This window comes from Perna viridis, chromosome 9 (genome assembly GCF_037379345.1).
Source record: "Perna viridis isolate PV_CMFRI_1.1 ecotype Kerala chromosome 9, ASM3737934v1, whole genome shotgun sequence".
NCBI classification, from domain to species: domain Eukaryota; kingdom Metazoa; phylum Mollusca; class Bivalvia; order Mytilida; family Mytilidae; genus Perna; species Perna viridis.
The window spans coordinates 24,869,175-24,882,914 of record NC_142453.1 but is presented as its reverse complement, the minus strand read 5'-3'; the positions used below and the strand labels follow the sequence as shown (position 1 = coordinate 24,882,914).

Below are 13,740 nucleotides of genomic sequence, written 5' to 3'. Positions count from 1 at the left end.
CAAACTAGTAACACAAAAACAATACAAAACAAAACAAAACAAGGCAAAACAGTTGAAAATAATTAGCTAGTAGTTGGTTTTGTTCCCACGACTACAAAATCATTATAAGTAAAATAAAAACATTGTAAGTTAAATCAGAGGAAAAACGATATGGCTTTGGAGACAAAATTTAAACATCAAAATTCATGCTCTTTACTTCTTTCGTTCAGTTTAACAGGTGTGTATATCGTAATCCGTGGTAAACTCAGTAAACTATTTACATAACAGAAAAACAAAACAAAATGACCAACTGCCAAATTAAAACCGGAAACTCGAATTAACCGGAAACCTATGTGAACCGAACACAGATATGTGATCAAAGCCCTATTTGTGTTCATTTAATCGTATTATCAACACATGCAGGTAGATTCAGCGAGTGAAATAAACCTTGTATATAAAGATGTAGTTAAGACAAATTTGATCATTTTTTGGTCGTAATCTTAAATGTTTACTCCATTTTTTGTTTAAACGCTTTTCTCTATGGTACCGCTGCATTATATTGTAATTCAGTTATAACCATTACAGAGCAAAAAATACAAAAAAATTAGCAATAAAATCAATTCTAATTGAGAATCATTATTGACTAAACACAACCAACAAGACTCCGCCAATCGTTCAGTTTAATTACTTAAACGGTAAATGATTCTGAGTTTAATATCTATTTTATGAGACTACTAAAACAGTCAGTTAACCGAGAATCAAAAGACCATAGACAATTACAAAATGGAGTCAATAATACCACCACACGCCTCCCCAGTTAATGGGATTTTAAATATAACGGACAAACAAGCAAATGAATTGGTGAGTATCAATTAAATGATCGCTTCCATGTTCTTGCATATACAGGATGTCCAAGTATTGAGTTAGTCAAGAACGTATAAAGCTGATATTTTTTAACACATAATAAATGTATTATTTATAGATTTCACTAACTCAAAAGGCATGACACTCGTTGAAAAAAAAACAACACAAGAAAGTCAAAACTATAGCTTCCATAGAGAAAATGGTCAAACAAACAAAAACAAACGTTGCAGATTACCATGTAAGTACTGTAGGATTGAAAAGGCAATCTGATTGATTGATTGGAAAGGTTTGGGTCATAAGAAGAAGAGTCTATGGAAATGTCAACCGCTTGAAAGCAAATTCGTATGAATAAAAGATAAATTATAGATAATGTAAAACTAATGACCATGAAAAACCGTATAAATTAATGTAAATCTTTATATAAAGAAAAGGTTAAAACACATTAAAAACCACAATCAGTTCACTCTGAATACTAAAGACCCATACGTGTACAAACTACATCTCAAAGCAATGTTACATGTACATGTAAGAGTAAGCAGTATTAAAAAATTCAAATAAGATACGTCTACCATTTTCTGTTTTATACATTCGTCTGCAATTTAAGAAAAAATGTCATAGAAGGCTTACACAAGCTAGGTATACCTCAGTTGTATTTCTTTCCAACAAATTTATATGGTCACGTTTCGTTCGAAAAAGAAAAATAAGAAACATACCTATTGCTCCGAATACTGGTTCGACGAACACTAAATCCGGCAGACATTGAATTTTTTTCTGACTTTCACAATTGTTCGTTATTTTTTTGTCAACAGGGCACTGACTTTATTGTTTAAACAGCATTAAAAGATAGTAAAATTTACACTTCAATCTTTAAATGTAGACCAAGAATGCCAAACTTGTTAGATTTCCTCTTTAATTTCAATGTCCCAGAACAAACTTTAAGGTTGTTAATGTTTTTATGAATGCTAAATTATTGTTAAGACTTTAAACAGAAAATTAATTCGATGTCTATCTTAAATCGTAACATCAATATTGACCATAAAAGTTCATTTAATGTTCTAAATTTTACATGCCAAAACGACTTTATTCCACGGAAATGATTAAAGGGAATGTCTTTCCTTATATCTCGAGATGGTTCCCCAGGCTTAGGAACAACAAATAAACTCGACCGTGGTGAGGACATTGTCGTTAGGAGACTACGCAATGCAGTTGTCCATAATGTTTAACTTCCCGTCAATTTGAATGACGATGGATGGAAACTAATATTGAACAATGGAAATTAGTGTTAGGTGTACATAGGTACAACTTAAGGAGGTAGACCTAGGGTAAGGGACATAACTCTTGAAATCGGTGATATGTTTGTATCATATTCACCGAAGCCTATTATTAAGCTTTCACTTGAAACAAAATTACATAAATCAAAGTTACTTCGATGCTTACATGAGATTTATGTAAAATGCTGAATACAAACATTTCAATGATTTGTAAGAGTTGTGTCCATTACCTTAGGTCTACTTCCTTAAGTACAATAATATTTAGTCACATTAAGTACCATTCTATATAAAATTCAGTTACTGCTTATTGTAGAATTTGTTAAAGGTGTAAAAAAAACACACACCGAAAAAAACAGCGTTTTTTAGTTTTCATATGTTATAATTCTATGGTCATTTAAAAAATTTGGAAATAATTATTTTTTTTTATTAATTTGTGAGGGGAAAAAATTCTGACTTAATCTAAAATCCCAGGCCCCCTTAAAAAGAAAATGGTCTATGCCTAACTATTTTTGTATTAGAAGTGGGTTTGTGACATACACGAATCACTTCCTGTCGGATTTGCAGGTGTCTAAAGTTCATCTTCAATTTATTTCCCCAGGAAACAGTTATAGACGTGTTTCCCTATGAAGCATTATATCAGCAGCGGAAAACCATACGCATGAAATAGTACACAGGTTGCGTGCCCTACTTTCACTTTATCATTAGTGAAAGGAATCCAGCCCGATACTTCAATCAAGCTTTCAATCTCATAATTCAAACCTGTTTAAGATTGTTTCTTTCTTGAAATAATACAAAAAAGTAACAAAGTAAATGAGCAAATCGGACTCCGCTAAAAGCTGTGAGCTTGGATCAGGTGCACCGGTAGCGTAAGCGTCCTCTGTTTCTACAGAAACACCCGCCAAATTGATCATAAAAAATCAAGTCCAGGGTAGTCGAAAGAGGAAAGGAAAACTATGACACGTTAAACAAATCAATTATCATGGTGCAAAAGAATACACCGTAACGATAAAAGAGTGCATGATGACGACCGTAAATTTTCTGTAGTGATGACTTCAATCTTGTAACAACATAACCCTGTTCCAGAAGCCTAATTATAAGAAGTTTAGCGCGGTACCAAAAGTCTGCGTAGTTACGGCAAGTTCTGACATTACGTATGAGTTGTGATATGAAAACTCCATACGCGGGTGCTGAAGAGGGGTTACCACAGATGAAAGGAAAGTTGACAATACGGGATAAATAGTCATTGCGTTTGTCGTATAGTTTGGTCAATAGTTTTCTTTTTCCATCGATCTCTAAGTGTAGGATTGATATGGTATTGCAAGAAAGGTTGGACAAAATTGAATGTTTGTAATACTACAAAATCAATATTTATCCGTTTCCAATGGTCGGGCTGGGTGAGTGGGATTTTACAATTATAATGGGTGAGAATGTGATTTCTTTGACCCTTGGTTATTTTCCATCTAAAAAAGCTTACTGTGAGACAAGTGACGAAATTTAAAAAAAAGAAAGACCCGATTAAAAGCTTCGACACTTAAGAAATAAACAAGTTCTATATCATTGATTTTTTTTAAAGACCAGAATCATTTAGCGAAACAACTTGGTCGAATCACGTGTTATCCTCGTTACTGAAAATGTCTATAGCTATAGTTATAGCTGAGGGATGGGAGTAATTTATAGATGGAAAGAATGATTATGTCATTCCTGTATGACTTACCAGCTTAAAGAATTAAAGATTGGAGACCAAGTTTCCATTGTGACCTGAAAAATCTTGAATTGAAGGCATGTGAACATGTTTTTTTTTAAGTACAATGTACTTACAATTACACAGTGATCACCATACTGAGTTTTGGGTGTGCGATGTACCATACTACGGCTGTCTTTGTATAGACAACTTAAGGAGGTAGACCTGGGGTAGGAGACATAACTCTCGAAATCATTGATATGTTTGAATCATATTCAATTTCACCATGCAATGTCTTTCATTTGAAACAAAATGAAATCAATCTAAGTTACTTTGATGCTTACATGAGATTGATATAATGAGCCTGAATACAAACGTTCCAATGATTTGTTAGAGTTATGTCCCTTACCTTAGGTCTTCCCCCTTAAGCGAATGGATGTATGATGGGGTACGGGGACAGGCGACTGACATAACAATTCTATTCGACAGACTGAATATACATGTAAATATATACTTACGACGGGAAAAGAATACTTCGTCCTGACTTGGGAGCACCATTTTCTGCTTTCTTCCTTTTGTAATTCAGGCCTTTATACGTATCGAATTTCATCTCCAGTTTTATTTACGAACTATCTCTATCAGAGATCACCTGTTTCGTTAAAAATAATAATAGCTTGACTTGAATTATTCCAAAAGTGACATACGCCGATGTCAGAATAATTTTATCCTTACCCATATCTTACTAACGGTAGTAACTTCCATAAATATTGATAAATTTATATAAAATCCATACAACTTTCATATATCATTAAAAACTCGAGAAGATTTTTCCAATGTCAAAATAAAGGCGCACTTGTAAATCTTCTCATTGTGCACATGAATAAATCAACATTACACGGTATAAATGTATCTACAAAAGCTTACCGTGCAGTTCAGAAGTGGAAAAACTTCCTAATAAAACGTAAAATTTCTGAAATTTGTTGATAAGCTCGTATTGTCTCGTATTTATCCCTAAACTTGTTTTATAAGACCATGGCTGTCAATACCATTTACATGTTTCTAGTGTATTAGGAAATCGATCTCAGTTCTTACATTTCTAAGTCAAGTTAAAAAACGCAACAATTTAAAGACAAAATAATGACAATTTTGTTAAATGCTTATAAAATTATTTCAGGTTCAATACATACGAATTAAGAGAAAAACCCATTCACGGTGAAGAATGTAGATAAGAAAATTGGGGGTTGTCATCAATAACATTTTTTTGTTTGTAAGTCAAAGTAAGTTACACCAAGCTATTTCTCACAAATAATAAATTTGCCTTCAAAACGCTATACACGAATATTTTTACTCGGTATTGAACTTCCTAAATATATTTCCTCAAGTGTAAAATGTCCTCTATCTACATTGTTTCAACACGTTCCAGACAGTATCCCAAGATTTCTCGAGAATGTCCACACAGATTCCCGATGGGTACAAAGATTCCAGGTAGATTGAGAATGGCGTGTGGATATACATATTTTTTTAATTTTTAGTTCTTATAAAATCTGCAAATAAATTTTCTGCTTTAATGACCGTACACCTAGCACACTGTAGCCCACATACTAATAGAGAATCCCAACACATGAAAGGTCTGGATTACCATCCCGTCTCATAATTCAAGAGAATTCAAACTATTTGAAGTTTGGCAGCCCAGAATAACTGTCTTTTCTTGAATTCTCCTACAGAATTTTTTTTAAACATTCTGGCGGTAATTAGAAATTATGCACTTCACTAGTTCGTCACTACGTTCGCGACTAATGCAATAAAGACTCGGTTTTTTTTAAAAATTTTATTCCTTCTTTTCTGAAAACTAATACTGTCATTTCATGTATTGAGATACACGAATAGATAATCTTCAACACAAGAGTAGATAGAATTTCTAAATTATTGCATTTAATACTGTTTAATTCTAATTCTGTAAAATGGAATACGTTACAGTTATTGAGAAGGTCTGAAGTACGCAGCCTAGGCGCAATGCATATGGAGTAAACTTGAAAGCTATGTGAAGTGAAGAATTGAGTAGAGTTGTTGAAAAAATACCCCTAGCTTGATCGTGACAACTCTTTCCGATTATGATTGGACTAGAACGAACAAATATAGATCCCTTATGTTTTAGACATTTTTATAGAAGAGCCCTAAGTCAATATTTATAAAGCTTTTAGGTTTGCTATATATTCAATAGATGTACTTTCATGCTTACGGAAATGGTAATAGCTAACGAGAAATGGAATCCTTGTACTTAACCTTTCAATGGGTGGAGGTATCTATAGTTATTATCACATTCGTCCTTCTGTTCGATCGTAAGACTTGGTTTCCGGATGAACACCAAGGAATGGCTCAAGCAAATGTTTTGGGCCATAAAGAGAGGCAAATTCTAATCATGGAATATGTTTCATTCACCAAGTTCCTTGCAAATAAACTTAAAGAAAATACATCATTCTAATTATTTGTGTCACTAAGCACGTTCAGTCTGGTGACCATCTATTCCCGTATACAAATTCTGACTCCTTCAAACTAATAAACCGTGTTCTGTCACTTTAACTGCAAAACATTCAACATTCTAATAACCGACTCTTTCTTCACGAGAACCCTTACGGATACAACCTTTCGCACAAGAAGTCACGATGACTTAAGCTGCAAATCGACCATCTTAATCTACGGATTAGAATAAAACTTATACGGTCTATACTATATGTCGGTGAAACACAAGAACGATTAAACAAACGAATGTGCGGTCATCGTTCGGGAATTAATACCACCAAATTTCCGACAGAATCATTCAATCCTATCTCTGAAAGTTCGTATTCTTGAAAAAATATACCACCCAATGAACAGTCCTGTCATAAGTTAAAGGTATCGTAAGAAAGGAGAGGAATACTGGATACGCCGACTAGGTAGTGCAATACCTTACGGGTGCCATGACAACATCAAAAGTATAGGAAACCTTTCAAGCCAATATGACAATAACAAATTTGATGAATTTATTTGACAAAAATACAACAAGGATAAGAAGGCATGACCGTGGCCACTATACATCACCTAAAATGCACGATGTCTCCATAGATAGTCTTCTTCCTTTCATACAAAACAACGCATGGAATTCATCACATTCGAACTAAACTCTGTTCTATTCATATCACTCTACTACACTCCCTTTACAAAAAACAAGTCTTGACACTCCTTTTTCTGAACCTATCTCATCATTATACAGGCATGTAGCTATCATTTTGGATATTGGTTTCCACAGACTCTTAAAGCCAGTTGGTGTAAAAGGTCAAGATGAAGAAAAACTACCATTTCTTCCAATACCGTTTGTCAAGAGCTGCACTCAATTTGGCTAACATCCTCCATCACAAAAACGTCACGAACAAATTTCATCCGTATTTCAAGGAGTATGCAAGAAAATGGATAAAACGAGAACAAGAACACATTGATTCTCTGTCAGAGTTGATAAAGGCTATGAGGTCTTTAGTTTTGAAACGTATGAAAGTTTTAAGCAGGTCAACGAGTGTCAATACTACATCAGTTTTCAAAGAAACCGATGTAGCAAAATTATTGTCTACTATACATGACACATATGTTGTCGTACCGGAAGACCAAAACAACATTATTTGATATGCAAAATGGATTACATCCAATGATTATTATAAGAGGTAGACGTAGCAAACCACAGCAGTAATAAGACCTATACTGCTACCACACTCTCCAAAGAAGAAATAGTCGAAAAACATAAATCTGTGCCATCCTGTTTTGGTCTCTACCAACGACAATGATTATGATCCACCGTCTATGTACTGGATTCCTGAACTCCACAAGAATCCATACAAACAACGCTACATAGCTGGATCTGCAAAGTGTACCACCAATCCTCTTCCAAGACTTTTAACTTCTATACTTACAGCTGTCAAAGAGGGTCTCCAGTCCTACCACGACACTTATTACTCCCTTAGTGGTATCAATTCAATGTGGATCCTGCAAAATTAGAAAGATCCTCTGGAAACCCTTTATTCAAGATTATTATCAGAATACAATAGCATTAAAACCTTTGATTTTTCAAGTCTTTACACTTCTATTCCCCATACTGAGTTAAAATCCCGACCAAAAACATTATAAATCGTTGTTACTAAAAAAAGTCGGTACACCTAGATACAAATATGTAGTTCTTGGTAGAGATTCCTCATACTTTGTGAAGAAAAAAAAACAATTTCTCATCATCTTCCAAATATACCGAAGAAGATGTTTTCAAAATGCTGGAATTATTGGTCGACAACATATTTGTTCGGTGTGGTGGACGCGTTTTTCAACAAACGTTCGGCATTCAGATGGGAACGAATTGTGCTTCTGTACTTGCTGACATATTCCTTTACTCTTATGGAACTCACTTTATAGCAGACACGATTCAAAAGAAGGAACATCGTTTAGGTAGGTCCTTTAATCTCAGTTTCCGCTATATGGATGACGTATTATCGTTAAACAATCATTGTTTCGCGGGTTTGATACATCGCATTTGCCCCATAAAAATTTAGATAAAGGATACTACGTACAATGTGCAGTCAGCCTCATATCTTGACCTACAGGAAAATTATTGACCAAAAACTGTACGACAAACGCGATGACTATTCATTCCGTATAGGCAATTTTGATTTCATCTGTGGCAAAATCCTTTCAGCACCTGCGTATGGAGTTTTGATATCACAACTCATAAGTTTTGCCAGAGTTTGCCGTAACTACGCAGACTTTTTGTATCGTGCTAGAACGTCTTAAAATTAGGCTTCATGAACAGGGTCATAAGCAGCTTGAAATATTACTTTGTAAAAATATATTCTGAATTGAACAACAAAATATACAGATGATGAATCGTTATCATGTTCCCTTTTGATTAGCACAGTATTTGTACAGTATGGCAGAGAAAGTAGGAATTCAAACAACATATTTGTAAAGTAAGGCATAGACAGTAGGAATTCAAAAAACATATTTGTGCAGTATGGCAGAGACAGCAGGAACTCAAACAAAATATTCGTACAGTATGACAGATTAGTGTTTCAACAGACAGTAGGAGCCCCAGTGGAACCAATAGAGACTCCAATGAGGGAGAGTTAATAAAAAAACGTATTTGAAAAAAAAACGGAAATGAAGCTGGCACAGTATTATAATTTCAACTGTCGTTTCATCAGTACAAAGTTTTGTGCACTATTTTTGTCTTATCTCCATAAAAAGCTTGAAATCAAGGACTTTACAGACACATTGAAGTCTGACCTATAAAACCCAAGTCTATATATAACTAACGCGACGACTTTGAACAATTCTTTCCTATACATTATCAATCAAGCTGCTTCGACGTATTGAGTTTTTTTGTTTATAAACTGATACTTTTTTCTAGTTATTGCAAAAATACACCTATTTTCTAGATAGCGATTTACAAAAAAAATAAATAAAAAAAATAAAGATAAAATAAAATAAAATAATTGGCCAAGAATATCTTGTCCATAGATAAATGTCGTCATTTAAAAATCGTCACCGTGACCTGATTGGTCGATATGGAGTGGCTGTCGTGTGGCTTGATTGACTGACATTGAGTATCCGTTTCCAATATGACTAATGACCAACAGCTGCTGTAGATATCTTTCCTCTTTCACCGTCCTTTCCACTTCAATGAGCAGCAACTCGTGTGTCTAGCAAGAAGCTGACGCGTATTCAAAATAGATCGGTTAGTTAGCGGGCCCGGTAAGTTAATGGGTCGTCTAACTGGAAACGTTATCGGAACCGGTGTTTCGTGGATAGCAATGTTTTGACAGAGATTTAACAAGAACGTTAGCGGACCCGTTAGGTAATGATGTTTCTTTGAATACACTCCCAGGGAACCATCCGACGTCAATGGGTTCAGCCCGGTTTTTAAGGAGGTAGACCTAAGGTAAGGGACACAACTCTTTAAAATCATTGGAACGTTTGTATTCAGGATCTTTATATCAATCTCATATAAGCATCAAAGTAACTTGGATTGATTTCATTCTGTGTCAAATGAAAGCTTGAAAGGCTTAGGTAAAATTGAATATGGTACAAACATATTACTAATTTCAAGAGTTACGCCCCCTACCCCAGGTCTACCTCCTTAAAGGAATGCGTGCTATTAGTATTCTTCTTGTACTTTAGTTCCTTTGAGTTGTATGAACTGAGTTTTGATTGTTTGTCATTTTGATAATTTCCGGCGGTTTGTTTTCGAAGGATCCTTCGTCTGAACCCTCGGTATAGACGCCTCTTCGAAAACGTGGATTTCTTGATCCAACTTTTTCTAGTTAATTTCATACAGGTACTTATGGACCCCCACCAAGGGCATTATAATCATCCAGTAATTATATTGAAACATATTTTTAAAGTATTTAAAGCTATTATTTCTATAGTAAGTTTTCTGTCATTGCTTTAAACTAGTTATGTTATGACAATAAATTGTTTAATAAATCACAAGAAAATTACATTTCTCTGTCAGAAAATTATGAAATTGATAACAAATGTATTTATGTTGACAGAACTTCAATAGATCGAATATTTCCTTTGTAGGTTTACACATAATTGCTTTCAGAAAAATGATTTTATGGTTTTAATATAGCATTAATCTGCAGTATCTATTTTTCAGATTAGTTTGATAGAAGATATGAAGAAATCCGTGGGTGAACCGTGACGTCATTGTCGTAAAAACCAAAGTGAAGAGTTAATCTAAACAAGAATTTACAAAAAATCCTATTTCATATTTCATATACTCTACGCTTCTAAAAAAGGAAGACGACTCGATTGGCTATACTAGCGGGCTGCAAGTTCTCTTCTTTCGATAAATTAGGCTATCAATTGAGAGATGTATGTTTTAAATATTGAATAGCAGAAAGAAAAAACATAAAATAAAAAGACAAAAAACTTAGAAATATTGATTTTAAACATCAAAATGTGATTTCAAGAAGAACTTCAAATAAATGGTACATGCATTATAAAAGTTGTTCCGTAAATACGTATACATTAATACGTGTATATGCAACAGAAAGTGGGCAAAATTTTACTAAAAATATTATAATTTTGAAGATTTTTACATAATAAATATAAAAGTAAAACATACCAGACCGCTCCGCGACCAAGCTTATCCAGTATTAGGACTTTCTTTTGAGGAATTCTCTTTATTTTTGAATTTCTTTTGATAAATTGTTTTAAAGATCAATATTTAAAAGCTCCAGTCAATTAAATGTCTAATTCACTTATTTACTGACTACCATCTTAAAGCAACAAAAGTATTCAGAAATTCTGAATAACAGCTGAAAAGATCGATTTGCCGTTACTTGTGATATTTTAAAATATCGTGACGTTATATGTTTACAATTCACAAAATAAATAGGTTGATATTTGTGTCTTTATGTAAAGAATTAAACATATGTGAAACTATGCAAGATACATTCAGCATCTTGTTCAGGTAGGTAGGAGGGAACATCCATTTGATTTAAAGGGGAACCAGTTAGGATGAAATGCCGACTTGGATGATAATGAAATAACAACAAATAATAACAATAGTAATAATACTAAAAAAGAAAAAGTCTATCATCGCCACCACATCGTTATTTTTCTTAGAGATTATTTCTTCAATTCAACCTAAGAATGAAAAATGTAATGTCTAAACGTTTGAATGACTGAAGCTGAATATAGAATCACTGTTATCCCCGTCCTCTACTCCTTTTCACGTCTTTTTTTTCTTCAATAATTTAAAAATGTCTGTTAGACAAAATAGATTTTGCAAAGGATGTACGTTTTTGACCTTTCTCATTAACACAGAAAAAAGATTGAAAATTATGACGTTTGCTGAGGCATTTTGTTCATTCCTAGGGGACAAATGCCTTTACAAAATCGAAGACGGCATGCTTATGTGACGTATGCCACCCAGAGAATAATGTTTCGACATACAAGTCTTGTGCATATCTTGATTGCGGATTCAAATGTTTGCAGGTCGGTGGTAGACAGGTAAATATCCGATTGTGGGGAAGTTTGGACAGACCCATTTTTAGGTGAAAAGAGAGATAACTCAAATAGTTTATGTAAAATAAGGGTTATAATAATAAACGTGTCTATATTCCTATGCCTACGAAACTCAATTTCGAAAGGCATTGGTATTGAGTTTTGCTGGGATAGGAATATGAACACGTTTATTATTACAAAATTAAAGTATTAAAAAGTTCAGAGTAGTTTAGATGGTGCACACCAATTTTGCGGGATTTTAAATGTATTAAGGTAAGATATTGATTCCACCTATGTATGTTTTTCTTGAAAAAATGCTGCATCCTACTTTTGGTTCAGCTTTGAAAATCTGAGATTGAAAGAGTAATCAAGGGAACAAAGATTCTAGCGAAAATAAAAAGTATGGTACGAAGGTCAGACAGGGAAAACAGACACACACAACAAAGAACATAAAATAACCAAAATAATACGTATTAAAAACCAGTTGTATGATCCAGGTGCACCGGTAGGATAAGCTTCCTTTGCTTTTCTAGCAACACCTACCGAGTTGACCATAAAAAGTCGACCGGGATAGAAGAAAGAAGAAAGGAAAATTATGATACTGTGAACAAATTGGTTCTCATGGTACAGATAGAAACACCTAAACGATTGATGAGTTCATGATGACGACCATAAAATTTCTGTAGTGAAGACTTCAATTTTGTAGCAACATCAATGTTCCAGAAGCCTAATTGTAAGAAGTCTAGCACGGTACAAAAAGTATGTGTAGTCACGGTCAGGGGCGGATCCAGGATTTGAGTTTAGGGTGAATGTTAATTGAATTAAATGCCGTGCAAAGCAAGGCAAAAATATTATGGGGTAAAACCTATGTTGAAAATTATTTTTCTTACCGATTTAATGGGGGGGGGGGAGGCGGGCGTACGACAGTCCTTAGATCCACGCCTGACGGTAAACTCTTGCATAACGTTTGAGTTGTGATATGAAACACCATACGCGGGTGCTAAATGGATGTTGCCATAGATGAAAGGAAAGTTGACACTACGGAATAAAAAGTCACCACATTTATCGTATACTTTGGTCAACAGTTTTCCTTCGATCTCTAAGTGAAGTAGGTCAAGATATGAGGCTGACTTCACAGTGTCTGTAGTATTTTTTTATCTCAAGTTCTTTTGGATAGATGCAATGTATAAAATTCTAGAAGATTTTTGGTTTGCCACTATTTCTTCTTTGGAGAGTGTAGCAGCAGTATAGGTTTTAATATGGTATTATTTTCCAAGTCTACATGTAACTCTGATAATAAACATTGGATGCTTTGCACGAAGTCGATTAGTCCTTCGGAACACCATGACTATCTTAAAATTTTGAAAGTAAATCTGTCATTACTTTTTTTCCTTTCATTTTTTGTTAACTTTCAATATTGTAATCTTCTTCTTGTTTTGTCTGAATCATACATTTTGTATCAAAGGGAAATCAAGAAAACCAGGATTATAACGGCAATTAAAACGGAAATAACACAGGGATAACGGTTAGCACTCAGTCATAGACACACATAAGTAAGAACATGAAATATTCAAAATAACACACACACAGAGAAAGAAATGAAAGTAAATGAGTGTCACGGTCATACATTTTAATCATCTTACATGGTAGACTTGAACCGTTAGATAACATGAGTATTGGAGATTTATTACTTCTGAAACCAAGCCTTACTAGAATCTGTTTACAATGAAAACATGAAACATGTTTTGCACATTTCCCGCGGCTCTTGGGATCATATAGTTTATACACGTGTTGGGTAGGGCAGTCTTGAAATATCTGTTGAATTAGATAGTTGTAGTTCAGAATATTCATATATGTGAATATCAGTATTAATAAAATGTAGACAAACTGTGTGGATTAAATTAGGTTCTTATGAACCAT

General features: G+C 34.0%; 1 protein-coding gene across 2 annotated transcripts in view; it reads right to left on the bottom strand.

Annotated features, from left to right (window-relative positions):
- Positions 1 to 11,012, bottom strand: part of LOC148607477 (kinesin-like protein KIF12) — a 70,844-nt gene extending 59,832 nt beyond the window's left edge. Inside the window, exons 1-2 of one of the 2 annotated variants that reach the window (XM_088547121.1) lie at positions 10,937 to 11,012; positions 4,314 to 4,444 (exon numbers count right to left, since the gene is read on the bottom strand). In XM_088547121.1, coding sequence (XP_088403247.1) covers positions 4,314 to 4,405 — 92 coding nt within the window. In that variant the 5' untranslated portion in view covers positions 4,406 to 4,444; positions 10,937 to 11,012. Of the gene's footprint in view, positions 1 to 4,313; positions 4,445 to 4,719; positions 4,867 to 10,936 lie in introns of those variants that run through there. The other variant, XM_088547120.1, reaches the window with a different exon arrangement.
- Positions 11,013 to 13,740: the final 2,728 nt, after the last annotated feature.